General features: G+C 49.6%; 1 protein-coding gene across 4 annotated transcripts in view; it reads left to right on the forward strand.

The window, feature by feature from the left end:
- The first annotated feature begins 2,382 nt into the window (after positions 1–2,382).
- The window catches only part of LOC130857767 (chondroitin sulfate proteoglycan 4-like), a 74,909-nt gene continuing 62,649 nt past the window's right edge, over positions 2,383–14,642 (forward strand). For 3 of the 4 annotated variants that reach the window (XM_057743521.1, XM_057743528.1, XM_057743545.1), the window contains exons 1-2: positions 3,003–3,130; positions 14,467–14,630. In XM_057743521.1, the coding sequence (XP_057599504.1) occupies positions 3,061–3,130; positions 14,467–14,630 (234 nt within the window). In that variant the 5' untranslated portion in view covers positions 3,003–3,060. Of the gene's footprint in view, positions 2,527–3,002; positions 3,131–14,466; positions 14,631–14,642 lie in introns of those variants that run through there. The other variant, XM_057743536.1, reaches the window with a different exon arrangement.

The following is a 14,642-nucleotide window of genomic DNA, read 5'->3' on the forward strand; positions in this document are numbered from 1 at the left end:
AGACAGTTGACATACTCAAAATATCCAGATCAAGCGCTGAAAATCATTTGCACCAGCTTGGTTATGTGAACCAATTTGATATTTGGGTTCCACATAAGTTAAGCTAAAAAAAACCTTCCTGACCATATTTCCACATGCGATTCTCTACTTAAATGTAATGAAAACGTTCTGTTTTTAAAACAAATTGTGGGGAGTTCCCTGGTGGCACAGCTGTTAAGAATGTGCCTCAATGACATGGGTTTGAGCCCTGCTCCAGGAAGATCCCACATGCTGCTGAGCAACTAAGCCTGTGCACCACAACTATTGAGCCTGTGCTCTAGAGCCCGTGAGCCACAACTATTGAGCCCGTGTGCCACAACTACTGAAGCTCGTGTGCCTAGAGCCCATGCTCCACAGCAAGAGAAGCCACCGCAATAAGGAGCCCATGTACCACAATGAAGAGTAGCCCCACTCGCCGCAACTAGAGAAAACCTGCGTGCAGCAATGAAGACCCAATGCAGCCAACAAATAAATAAATAAATTTATTTAAAAAATAAATAAAACAAATTGTGATGGGCAATGAAAAGTGGATTCTGTGCAATAATGTGGAACCGAAGACATTGTGGGTCAGGCAAAATGAACCACCACCGACCACATCGAAGGCCAGTCTTCATAGAAAGGTGATGCTGTGTATATGGAGGCACTGGAATGGAGTCCTCTGTTAAGTCCTTCTTCCAAGTTTATTTCATACACTGTAGTTTGTACCTCTTAATCCCCTACCCCTCTCTTTTCCTTCCCCCTTTCCTTCTCCCCACTGGTGACCATTAGTTTATTCTCTGTAACTGTGGGCCTATTTCTGTTTTGTTATATTCATTTGTTTTATTTTTTAGATTCCATGTACAAGGGCGAGTCAAAAATTACCTGCACTTTGGCTATCTTAAAACTTCTATAAATTCTGCAGCCAGAGTGCGGATAACTTTTGACTCACCCTTGTATACGTGATAGCGTATGGTATTTGTCTTTCTCTGTCTGACTTGTTTTTACCAAGCACAATACTTCCAGATCCTTCCATGTTATTGCAATGACTGTTTGTTGAATGAATGCCCATCTCTGTATTCATTCTCTGTTCTCTGTACCTGCATTTCTGAGTGAACAGTGTTCAGGTTAATATCTGAATACAATAATTCCTGTTGCTGGGGCATAGCAGGTGAGTGCCAGTCAAAATGACTAGATGATTAGATTTGAGTGACTGTTATATAGGTGGGTTTCCTGATCAGACACTATAAACATCCTTAGAGTTACCACATTTATCACTGGGCTTTCCCTAACAACTGAGCACGCCAATTTCTCATTATTCTAGAGCCAACTTAACTGCTATGGAAATTGGCTGGAGACTTCATTCATTCTTTGAAGCATTTAGGTGATAGTTTAGAACTAATTTAAAGAAGAGGAGTAAGGGAGATAATTCCTAGTCTCTTTTTGACATTTTGAATGATGTTTCTAAATTAAAAGCTTCAAGTTTATTAGCAATCAATTCTTTGAGTAAAGAAATTCAAACATTTCGTGTTTCTCTGTGTACTAGTTACAAGCGCTGTATTTTAAATGGCAGAGCTGTACTGATGCCAAGGATGAAAAATCAGAATCATACACTTTTGAACCTGGAGGGAACTTACGACCATTTAACCCAATCCCTCCATTTTTATAGGGGAGGAAAAGGAAGCCATCACACACCTAGAGGCAGAGCTACCACTCCCACCCACCTGGTCCAGGGTTCTTCAGCCCCAAGAAAATCAGCACTACTGTGTGCAGTGGGGGGAGGGGAGACGCTGGAGATGATGAACACGGATAACATACCTAGTCTTCAGCGGTGTATGTGGCTAAGCCCATGCAAGCAAAACGAGACACCCCTCCATCCTGAAGGAAAGATAGAAGATGGCTCATTCTCAGGAGTGTGTGTCTAGCCAGGGCTTTTCAGAGACCGGCCAGAGAAGCCCCGAGGGCCTGGCTGGGCTCCCAGGTATAACAGAACCGCCCGCTGCGTCCTTACCACCAGCCAGACAGCATGCTCCACAGTCCATCCTCACGTGCGGCTAAACCACACAACCCGCCTGTGGGATGGGCATCATCACCTTCCTTTTACAGATGAGGAGACCGAAGTTGGGACAAATAAGAGATTTGCCCAGGGTCACATGCCAAGGTCACTTATTAATATCTGGGCTGGGATTTGCCCTCACGCCTCTCAAGGTAGCCAGCTTATGCTTCTAACCAGGGATGACATTTGAGTAGAGGCTCCCTGGGGACACTGGGGACAGTCTGCGGCCTCTCTGGGCGATCGCGTTCCGCCGTGCTGGTGCTTTTACATTTGCGCGGATACGCGAGCCCGCCAGGAGGAATTCTGCACGCCTGGATCAGCCTGGCCTTCCAACCCCGGGCACGAGCTACACCGCCGGCTCTCTCCTGGGTCGGAGCGAGCCCAGGGTGCGGCCCTCCTCTGTGCGAACACTCACGTTCCTTGTGGAGAGACTTTCCATTTGTTTGGATTTGAACGTTAAGACTGGTAAAGCTGGAAGGGCCTTAGAGATGTGGTGCAATGTCCGTGTTTCCAGAAGGAAGGCACAGAGGCCCAGCGTGTGTGCAGTCCTTCCTCCCTCATCCCACACGACCGCCGGCGCCCCTGCGCCCGGTGCGCGGCGGGGGCTTCGGCCAGACGCGGGCGCTCACTCCGGCCCCGAAGCCGCGAGCGAGGGGCCCCCCTCCGCCGGGGACGCGGCTCCCTCCCGCCTCCGTTTCTCCGCAGCGCCCGCCCGCTCAGCTCCACGGCAGGAGCCGCCGCGCGGGCCCGGGACCCGGCCTCCGTCCCCGCGGAGCCCGCCGGCGCGCCGGGGCCGCGCACCCCGCAGCGGGGCCGGGCCTGAAGGGGCGCGGCGGCGGCGGCGGCGGCGGCGGCGGGGGGCCGCTCTCCCCGCCCCGGCCCAGCCCCCGCCACGGCTCCGGGGCCCGGCCGCGGGCGGGGAGGGGCCGGCGCAGGCCGCGCGGCCGCGGCCCGGGAGCGAGCGCGGGGCGCGGGGCCGCCGCGACGGCATGGGGCGGCCGTGGGCCCGCCGCCTCGTCCTGCTCGCCGCCTGCCTGGGGCTCTGCGGTGCGCTCGGAGGTACGCGCCCCGACTCCCCTCCCCGTCCCTTCCCCGGCCGGCCGCGCGCGCGGAGCCCGCCTGCGCAGCGGGGGCGGGCGGGGGCCGCCTGGGCGCCCCGGAGACGCCGCGGCCGGGCCGGGCCCGCGGCCACCGCGACGTGGACCCGCAGGCCGGGCCTTCGAAGCCGGGCAGCCGCGGGGAGGCCAGCGCTCGGCCCGGCGCCTCCCCGCCCCGCGCGGCCCGGCCCCTCGGCCCCCGCCCGCTCGCCGGCCTCGGGGGCGGGCCCTGCGCGGCCCTCGGCGCGGCCTGCGCGGCGCGTTTGCGGCGTCGGGGCCGGGCTCCCGGTGGCCTGGACGGGCAGCAGGGAGGCGTCCTCTGTCCTCCCTGCTCCCATCCAAGTACTGACCAGGCCCGACCCTGCTTAGCTTCCGAGAGGAGCGGAGGCCGGGCGCGTCAGGGCGGTGTGGCCTAGACCGTCCTCCCTGCTCATGCTGCTCCGCCCTGCCCCCGCCCAGGCCCGCGCTCGGCGGCTCCGTGACCGTCCCGGGCGCCCTCAGCGCCTCGCCGGCCCATTGTTGCAGAAGTCCCTCCACACGCCCGCCGACGTTGTCTGGACCCACGTCGCTGGAAGTGCTTTACATTTTCCATGGCGCTTCTCGGAAATCAAAGATGACTCATAAAAGCATAGTTATGGAGACTTTTTACATAATTGAGCTCGCCCCTTGGGCCTTCCCGCCCTCCCCGGCTCTTTGAAATCTAATTCAGTTTCACAAAAGACGTTCTTCGAGGCTGGAGAACACGTTCTCAATCAAAAGCCTTGCCGATCTTTGGGGTATTGGGATTAAATCCTGACCGCCCACTTACTTCCCTTGAGGCGCTGTCACGAGGAGCTGTGCAGTGACGTTTCGGTGGTGGGGCCGGGGCCCTGTAGGGGCGGACGCCTCGCTCTCACCCCTGCGCGGGGCTCCTTCCGGCCCCTCCGGCTCTGCGCCCATCCTGATGTTTGGGGGCCCTTCCGACCTCCTCCCTCTTCATCTTCCTCCTTCCTTCCTGATTCTTCCTCTGCCGGCTCCCCGGCCCCTTCCTGCCTGGCGTGTAGGGTGGACCGTTCGGGTACCGGGGCCCAGGTGTGGGGCTGCTGTGACTGTGGCTTTGGTGTGGTTTTGAGAGGGAAGGTGCTGGTTGTAGGTCGGGGAGATCTGAGAGGGTAGTGAGTGGCCTTGGGGGACAGAGGGGGTGGTGATGGAGCCGAGCGGGTGATCCAAGGGGTCAGCATAGGGTGATGGAAAGCCCCTGGCTTTGGAGTCAGATGGACTTGCGCTTTAATCTGGGTACCACCATGTGTTCTCAGACTTTGGGAAAATTACCTTACTTTTCTTGGTGTTGATGTTGCGTTTGTAAAACTGGGATGATAATCACTTCTTCAGAGACTTGAATAAAATACGTGTAAGACCTCCCAGCAGCTTGGGAGCTACTCGGTAAATGCTCATTCCCCTGCTTCCCTACTCGTTGCGCTTCTTCCCTCTTCATCTATGCAGTTAACTTGGGCATGAAGCAAAGAGCAACAGGTTAGGTATGCATTGTGGGGTACAGCATGTGATTAGAAGAGATTTATTGAAAAAAGGATTCCGTAGCATATCATTTAACATATATGCTGTTCTTTACCCTTGGCTCTAATTGCATAACAAATACCAGATTCCCAGGTCTTATCAAAAGCTGGGTAACTTTGGGGCACGTTGAAGAATATTTTCTTGAATAGCCAGATGTGTAATCTGAATTTAAGTTTCCTCCTTATCTCCTTGGGTGACTGAGGCTGTTGCTTTGAAGAGTCTAAGTGTTGAAGACTTAGTTGAATGGTGCTCTCAGTCCTTACAGGGCACAGGGTGATGTGTCCTCAGGGAGTCTCGTCAGAGCAGGAAGTCACCTCTGTCTGGTAAGCAGACTGTCTCAGTAAGAATACCTGTAGCACACATCCCAAGTATATCTCTGTTTGTAAATCAAGTATCATTACTACTGTCATTAACAATTTTCTCAAGGTATCATATACTCTTAGCTCATGACCCATGTTTTCAATAGTTTAGTAATTTCTCACTTTTTGACTATCTTCTTAGCAGATCTCACTGGTATATTATTGCTTTGAACAGGGCTGATGAGGAACTTGTACAGAAAGAAGAGAAGGGCCCGCACCACCAGTTCCTTTGTATTCACTGGTCCTTGCATTATTTGTTTATATCTTTAATGGATGGCTTGTTGGCAGGAATTTTTTTAATCAACTGATCCTTTTTGTGAGAGTTTGTTTCATTACAGTGAGATAATATAATTGTGAACCCAGTTAAGCAGGCAAACCTTCATGTGGTGTGTCACTGAAAGGGGAAAGAGAGAGGCATTGAGGGCACCACGGTCGACCCTTCCACCTTGTAGGACTCCCGCGGCTCCCCTAGGGGGACTTGTGTACCCAGCAGGCAAGACACATGGCCAGTCTCGCATGCCAGCAGAGGCACGATGCCAGTCCGTCTATAAATTAGAGATGAGTAAAGCCTCCGTTCTTATTTTTTAGACTAAAACAGCCCATGAAGTTGTAATTACATTTTCTTCTGGCTCTGCAGTGAGTATCGTGGCACCCCACTTTGTCATTTCTGCCTAAAGCTGTTTGGGTGCCCAAACCCAAAGGCTTCCAGTGGCCCGAGAGCCATGGTGAGCCAAGCAGGAGGTGATGTGGCATGGGGGACCAGGGAGCTGGAGCCTCCACACCCTTCTCATGGTTGTTTTGCTGTGGGCGTAAATAGGTCCCAGGATGGCCTGAGTAGCTGATTTTTCCAGGGAAGTCAAGAAGTCCAAGTTTTTATATAAAATCTCTTTTATTAAAATTTTAAAAATTTAATTTAAAAATAGAACTATATAGGTCATACAAAGTACAAACAAAACTCATGCCTCCTGCTTCTGGGGTCCTTCCTAATACTACTGATTTATTTACCTCTGTATTCTGTATACTTAGTCCAGTACCTAAAAATGATAGGTGCTCAATGAATATGAGTGACCTGGGAATTCTGGTAGGCAGAATAATGTCCACCCAAAGCAGTTCACATCCTAATTCCTAGAACATGGAATATGTTGCTTTACCTGGTGAAGGGGACTTTGCAGATGTGATCAAATTAAAGGATTTTGAGGTGGGGAGATTATCCTGGATTATCTGAGTGGGCCCTAAATGCAGTCACAGGGGTGTTATAAGAGGGAGGCAGGAGGGTCAAAATCAGAGAAGGCAATGATGTGATGGGAGCAGAGGCTGGAGTGGTGTGATTGCTGGCTGGGGCCACAAGCCAGGAAAGGTGGCGGTCTCTAGAAGCCGGAAAAGGCAAGGGAACAGATTCTCCCCTAGAGCTTCCAGAAGGAACGCAGCCCTGAAGACACCTTGATTTTAGCTCAGTGAGCTCCAGAACTGTAAGACAATAAATGTGTGTCATTTTCAGCCATTAAATTAGTGGCAGTTTGTTACAGCAGCAATAGGAAGCTTATAGAGGGAGTGTCTGTCCCAGTAAAAGAGCTCATATAAAGGTTCATTTAATTCTGATGGTCAGAAGATGGCAGTGCCGTCAGAGAGGAATGAGGGACTGGGAGGTTTAGGGAAGGTTTTCTTCCTGTGCAGAGTGAGCCTGGCTCTGGCACTCTCTCCAAAGTCTGTGGCTGGGCCTGGAAATCTCCCAGACAGCGGGGGAGCAAACATAGACATGTGTAAGTGTCACATGTGGAGCGTTCAGGATAGGGCATAGGCTCTGTGGTCCCTGAGAAGAGAATTGTCAGCTCAGCCAGGGGTGGCTGGGGTCCAGGACGGCCTCACTGCTTGGGTGCTGCAGGAATCTACGACGCCTACAGGAATAGCTGCCCCTGGAGTTGTGTGGGACACACTCTGCATGACCATTTACAGCAGGCCTAGAAAATGCCCCACTGAGAAGGGGTACGGGCAGGGCGAGTGCGGGTTTTCTCTTTGCAAGCTGAGCAGTTGGCACGGCGACTCATGTTTGGGGAATGAATGAAAAATGAGAGGCTGGTGGGTCTTGTTTTTCAATGGTTAGGATTCCAGGGCTGTGGGTTGCGCAGGCTCTACCTGGAAACCTAAGATTTCCATCCTCACAGTGGTCCTGGGCCTGTTCCGGCTTCTCTCCCCGCCTCCCAACTGTGTCAGCAACGCATTTAGCATAGAGATGTGGTGCCAGGGACCCTTCCCACGCTCCCAGTCAGCTGCCCATCCTGTAGCCGTGGAGCAAGTGTCTATTCGCTCATTGATTTTTCCTTCCCAACTTAAATGTTAGTGGACCTAACTCTCGTGGGAGAGACTTTTAGAACTTTCCCTGTTGGGATTTGCTTTCAGTGAATAAAGGAGGTCGGGCCTCCCAGAGGATGTTAAGTGTTTGTGCTCATTTGTTTCGTATTTGTAAATTTTCTTCTTAGAGTACTCCGGATACAGTTGGTTATCTCTTGAATAAATGTTCATCGTCAGTTTGATAAAGCATGTGCCGTCGATACCATACTAAAACACTGTCGAGAATCTTAAGAATGGATTTGTGGGGCAAAATGTGGCTTTCCTTTCCAAGCGAAGTTATTCCACTCAAATGATACAGCATGAGTAACAGCTGTTTTATAATGTTAGCCTCCTCTTAGGACTTCATCTTAGGAGTTTGCAAATACTCTAGCCGAGAAGTTTTGTTTTTGTTGCTTTTTATTTTAATTTTAATTTAAAAAATAAGCTTCTACACTTATGCTCTATCATCTGTAGAATGTATTTGAAAGAAAGGCAGTACATAAAAAGGCATGATATAAAATTACCAAAAATACTGTATTATGAAAAGGCAATTGTAATTTTCAGTGAAAGCAAGCAATTCTGAAACCTTTCTTTGAAATGCTTCTCCAATTAGTTTCCACCCTACTCTTGTTTTGCCTTCGCACAGTCACCAGACTGATCTTTTCTAAAACACAGAACGGATGTGTCTCTTCCCAATGGAAAGCCATAAAGCTTCCTCACTGTCTGCAGAATAAAGTTCAACCTTCTTAACATGCTTTGTAAGCTGGCCCCACCCCCATAAGTGGGCCCCTACCCATGAGGACCCAGGTGGTCAGCCAGCCATTTGCTCCCCAAATGTTCTTTGAGAATTTCTTGTCATGTATACACAACAAAGCAAAGCAAAACGAAAGCTCCCCTCCCAGGGTCCCCCTCTTAATAAGTGGCTACCCAGCCAGAAATCTGGAAATTAATCTGGATTGCCCTCTGGGCCTCTCCCTTTCCCTCTCCTGACGGTCCTAATTTTTAGATATCTCTTGAACCTATCCACCTCTCCCCCGTTTGCCTCCCCACACCCTACCATCCCCTGGAGTCCATTCTCTGCATTTCAGGCAGTCATCTTCTAAATGGCAAGCTGACCGTGTCATTTCCCTGCTTGATCCCTTTATGGTCCTCTTTGGATAGAGTCTGAACCTTTTAGCTCGGCCTCCAAAACCATCACTTACTGAGTGCCTCATGTGCCAGGGCTGTACATGCTGCAGGCCGAGCCGTGGTCAAGACCAACAAAGGCTCCTGACGCAAAGCCTTAGATTGTGTTTGGGGTGGGGTGGTATTGGGGCTGAATAATAGCCCAGGAAACAAATAAAAAAGGTAATCAGAGACCTTGAAAGGAAGAGCCAGAGCCTGGGTGTGTGCATTTGCAGGCGTGCGTGTGTGGGGGGACTGTGCACAGGTGCTTTGAACTGAAAGTTCAGGGAAGGCCTCAGATGGACGCAGTGGCGTTTGCCCCCTGACCCCTCATGCCTCTGCAGCTTCTACCCTGGCTGCCCCCTCCTTGCACTGTGCTCAGCCAGACTGGGCTTCTGGTTCCTGGCAGTCACCTCTCTTCTATCTCTCCTCCCTGTTTTTCTCTCCGCTTCCTCTCCCCCACCCCTCACCAGCTCTTCCTAGAAGCCAGTGCCTTACTTGAAACACCTTTCCTCCATCCACCCTCCTTGACAAGGCCCAGTGCTTCTGTTGTGGTCTGCATTTCCCAGTTAATTATCAGGCAACCGTGACTGCTTGATGTACAGTCTGTCAGTCACCACTGAATCCCCAGTACTGACCAAACAGTATAGTGGACAGAATATACACATGGGATGGGACACTTAAATCTGCTAGGGAGAGATGCTTAATAGTTGGATGGCTCCTTCCTTCATACCCGCACTGGGCCCACACCGGTCGTACCAACTTTCTGCTGTCACTCGGATGCACTCTTCTTTCCTCTGATAGATTGCAAGCCCCTTTGTCTTAGTAATTCCCCAACCCAACCCCTGATACTACCTGGCACGTAGTTGTGCCAAAAACACTTAAAGACAAAACCGAAATCTAACAAAAAACCACAAAGATACAGTTTGGAGGGAGAAGTGGGAACCAATTCTAAGATAGATAAAATGAATCATGTAATCACCCACCTGGGAGAAATGACAGAGAAATAGAAGTGCTTACCTTCCATGCAAAGTATTTTACACGTCACACCACCAAACTTTGGTTTCTATTCAAACATGTCACCTTTTACTTAATTAAGGACACAAAACCAGGAAGTTGCTCTGATTTTTCTTCAACCTGATTTGCTTACACTCATGTAAAATACCCCAACACACCTTTCCCTTCACTGCAGGTAGAGATCGCCTTTCTTTTTCGAGGAACCAGTTTTACTTGTGCTTCTATTTGCTTTTTATTGTGATTTTGAGGCGCTTACTAGGGACCACAAAAGTTAGAGTCAATTTGGAGGTATGTGAGGACGGGGAACAGGCTTCAGGCTGTCAAACCAGAAGTTTGAAACCTGCTTCCTTGTTTTTCCCCTGAGGCAATGGAAATTTCTAGCCACCAGCTGAGACTGGAATTGATTTAGTGCCAGAGGTGAAATGTGGGAAAATATAGGGATGTTGTTTATTAAGGTTACTTAGTCATTCTCAGCAGTAGATTTTATGATTTAGAAAACATTTCCTGGTTTTGAAAACTTAACAATACAGCCTCTAAGTCTGTCAAAAATTGGAGTGGGGGGATTCAGTTATGGGAAGGCCAGGAGGATAAACTAGGATAGCTAGTGGGTTTGTGATTGCTTCTTTCAGCTTTATGACCGTGTCCCTACACTCTAGTTTTATTGAATTTAATTATTAATGGCTATTTTTAATGAGAAAAAAGGTGCTTATGCATATCTGAGAAAGTCTGTAAGAGAGCATGTTCATCTCTGTTTCAACTTTGTGTCTTGGTAAAAAACACTGGCTTGGTGGTTGGGAATGCTGAGTTTTTGTCTTAGCTCTGTTTCTAATTAACTGCTGACTTTACATAAGTCCATAAGCTTCTTTGGGCCTGAGCTTACTCAACTATAAAATGAGGGTTTACTAGGTTAGTTCAGTTTGGTTCAATAAAGGCTTGCTCGCTACCTACCTAGCTTAGATGGAATTCCCTAGAGAGAGGCTTCAGGAGGGATTCTTGTGCGAGTGAATAATTGAGTGGATGCTTCCAGGAGAGAACTGTAAGGAAGTGAGGGAAGCAGGATAGGGCAAGAAAAGAAACCAAGCGAAGCTGTGGTCTCAGCTCAGCCTAACCCCAGAGGGAGCTGTGGAATATGAATGGCAACACAGTTTTCTACATATTTTATACACTTCTTTCAATCAATCATTGGGTTGAGGTTGCCCTCTGCAACATAGGGTATCATTTCACTGAAATTTCTGGATAACACAATCAGCTGGAGGATGGGTGCACCAACCTGTTAAAAGGGATCTAAATGGGGCACCAACAGAATCTATTACACCACCTGTGTGCCAGGTACTGTTCCAGGTATTGGAGAGAGGAAGGTAAAAAAGATATGGACCCTGATCATAGGAAACTCGGGGACTAGTGCAGGAGGTAGATGAATAAATAAGCAATTTTAATACACCGTGGTGAACGCTAGGATAAAGGAATGCACAGTGTCGTAGGAACAAAAAGGTGAAGCAGACATTGCAGGTTGGGTTCCTCAGGAAGCAGAATCTAACATGGAGATGAACATGCAGGAGCTTTATTAGGGAATGTTCTTGGGAGCAAGATTTGAGGAAGGGAAGAGAATAAAAGAAAAGGGAACTGGATTAGGAAGAGAGAGGAGTCAACCTGCAATGTAGTCTCAATGGAAACAGCTGAATTGGCGGGGAGTTCTGAAGATGCTGGAGTCTATCTGCTAGCAGCATTCGTAGCAGCCGGGGGAGAAAGAAAGTCCTGTGTTCTTGAAGGGTAGTGTGTGCATCGTGGAATCCACCACAGACCACCCCTTGCATCACTTGGACCCGCTTCATGTGAATGCTGGGAGCAGTGCCTGAGTTATCTTCACGTTCCTCCTTATCCGTCCATCCCTTTACCCGCAACTGGCATCTCTGCTGGTCACAGAGACCACCTGATGGTGTGACTCAGACCGTCATCCCTGAGGGGTCTGAGCTCTTATCAACACACTCTTCTCAGGACAGGGTGACTGCATTTATTTATTGACTGCCAAAGAAGTACCAAGAGTCACCCAAGGGGACCACATGGACACCCAACATATTTTCTTGTGAGCCCGTTGTGTAACAACAGTTCTGCCTGCTCCTGATGACTCGGGCTCAATTAGGGATGACTCAGGGTCAGCTAGGAATGATGCTTCTTTAGTTCCTCGATACAAACAGACTGAAATGTGCAGGCAGTGGCTGTAAGTTATCGTGTGTGTGAAGGGAATCTTGCTGTGTCCTCTGGTGGAAGCATTCCCCTTCGGAAACCAGGAGCTTTGAAACCATGGATTTACGGTTGATGGGGGTGGGAACACAAGTGCCTCAAGCGGATCACAGAGAGTGACAGTATGCAAGGGCACTCCTGATCAACCCTTTGTTCTCAGACCCATAGCTTATACTTCCTGGAGACGTAGCAGGAGGTGTGTAAAGATTTTTAGTTTAAAGACCATGTAAATGTCTTTCACTTAAAGTGTAGATGATGTCCTGGAGGATGGAACCCCACCCTGATAGAGTATTGCTTCTGAGCTGGTGATTCACCTGTACCTTCATCAGGCCGTTCCCACACTCTATGAGGCCTGCAGCTTCAGTGGTGTAATATGTATTTGGAGTAAAGGGTGTGTCTTGGATTGATGTGATGTTATTTAGGATCCCTGTTAGAGAATCAAGCATTCCATGAGCTCTCAGATAGTGGTGCTAGGTGCCACCTGGTAGTCAAGAAAGGCAAATATATACCCAGAATGTATGTCTGTTTTTGTTGAAATGAATCACTGGCTATTCCCCTTTCGAGGGATGCTAACCTACTGGGGAATGGGCGTTGAATTCTGCGGGAGGTGTGCTGGGCATTCAGCGGTAGCATTGCTAGGAAGGACTTGGTCAGAGGGGGCCCAGGCTGTTGGGTGCAGGCATAGACTCCTCCTTCACCGCCCTGGCTACTTCATCCTGCACCCATTGTGCCCGCACAGGGGTGGCAGGTGACAGAGGCTGGCCAATGGCATCTAGCCAAGTCATTTGTCTGCCGGGTTGTTTACTGCCTGCTGTGTGGTGGATGTTTCCTGGTGAGCATTAACATGCAATATAAAGATCTCCCTGCTTCCTGCCGACACTCACACGCCATTCCCAGACCTCCTTGTCCCTGCTCTTTCAACCTTCGTCATTCTAGGCTCCTGACCATCCGGCTGGGCCATTTGCCACTACCTACCAGTCTTTATTCTAACCTCGAGCCTCTTCTCTCTCCGTGTAAAGTGGGTGATTAGGCGTACCACCCAGAGTTCTACCTTTTGGAGAATTTTCCTTCCCTAGTGTGTTTCACGGCCTCCCCTCAGAGGAGCTGTAGTGCAGTTGGAGTCCATTTTCAGCTTGCGTGCACATGATGAAGTTGACTCAGCCATGGGCCAGGCTCAGGTGTTTGCCCTTCCATCAGCTGGTAATCAGGGACTTCTCCATGCAGCCAGACGCACGAGCTGAGGACACGGTGCTGGCACAAGGGTGGTGATGACAGGGAGCTCCAGGCCACTGTGTCGTGTAGCTTGCTTGTGCCTTCTGGTCCCATTCATGCTTGATCCTGCAGGTACCGCTTCCATCCCTTGAATCTGCTTCCACCATCCACCCGTCATGGCAGTTGTGTCATACGTGTCTCACGCAGAGTGGGTCATGGCACTGTCTGTGCTTCCGGGAGCCACCTTAGCCGTGAGTTCACACCGTGTCCAGCAGTCTGTGCCGGCTTGTTATATCCCACATCCCTGGGGAGTGCCCCCAAATCTAGTATAAACTATCCCTTAATCAACTTTGTGTTCCTGCCCCCTTGATCAGGTACCCTCAGTCCCATGTGTGTTCTCACAGCTGCTGACACTACATTCTGGGGCGGTCCCTCAGCTCTATTAGGGTCCAGTCCTTTTCCTCCCATATCAAGCCCAATGTGTCTCCACACAGGTTATATCGTGACGTAGGCTTTGTGCTTGGTCTAGTGGTCAGGAAGAGAGATGGGGGCATATCTTCAGGGGTTAACATGCTGCTTGTGGGGACAGGCTGCTGCATCCGTTTTAAGCAAGGGGCATACCACCTTAGCAGGGGAATAAATGTCTTCTTTAGGTTCAGAGAGTTCAGAGGGGTCTAGGGACCCAGGACATTTGAGTGCACCAATCCAGATGTCCCCATTCCATATGTCAAGTTTCCATTCTTTTCCAAACAAGGCCTTAGGCTTGTCAGAGCCAGCCTGACATGGTTGGAACTTTATTTAGAGCTGGCTACTCTGGTGCTTAATTCCTGGGTGGGAGTCTCAACTTCCTCTGCCTACCTGCTGTAGGAGATGAGAAAGACTTTATATGCTACCGGGGAAGCCCTTTGGCTTTCACACGTGGCTTGTAATTGTCAGCTAATCTCTCCTAGTTTTCCCTTATCTTTTCCAAAGCTTCATTCAGACTTATCAATAGACACCCAATTCCATTGTCCTGATAGTTACTATTTACCCTGTATTTCTCATAGTTTGATATTTCAGAGTGGGCTAATGTGTTCCCTTCCACTGTTAACTAACTCACCACCAGTGACTTGGGATTAAGCCCCGTGGAAGGGAAGGAACCTGTATTGGGAAGATGGAGTCGATTTGCAGTTCATTTTCAGTGGAAGCCTTGTCCACCCTCCTTGAGAGTTCTGAAGAGGGACTTACCGTCAGAGCTGTCCTGAGTTGGGGGAGGGGAACACGGAGCCTTTATATCCCCTTGACAGATCTGTGGGTTACCCCAGCAAGAAGGTGTGGCCTTGGGCAAGGCAGCTGTCTTCAGCAGGGTCTCTCCTGAAGGGAGATGACAATATAAGTGGAATAGTCATTGTGCAATAAATTTACTAACTTCTTTCTCCCCCAGCATCTTTTTATGGTGAAAGCTATGTGGAACTCAACGTCATAGAAGTTTCCTCTGAGTTATCTCTTCAATTAAAATTTCAAACCAGCAAACCACAGGGATTACTTTTTCTTGCAGCTGGGAAAAACGACTACTGTATAATAGAACTTCTATCAGGAAACTTACGGGTAAGATTTTTA

The sequence above is a fragment of the Hippopotamus amphibius genome, chromosome 1 (genome assembly GCF_030028045.1).
Source record: "Hippopotamus amphibius kiboko isolate mHipAmp2 chromosome 1, mHipAmp2.hap2, whole genome shotgun sequence".
Classification (NCBI taxonomy): Eukaryota; Metazoa; Chordata; class Mammalia; order Artiodactyla; family Hippopotamidae; genus Hippopotamus; species Hippopotamus amphibius.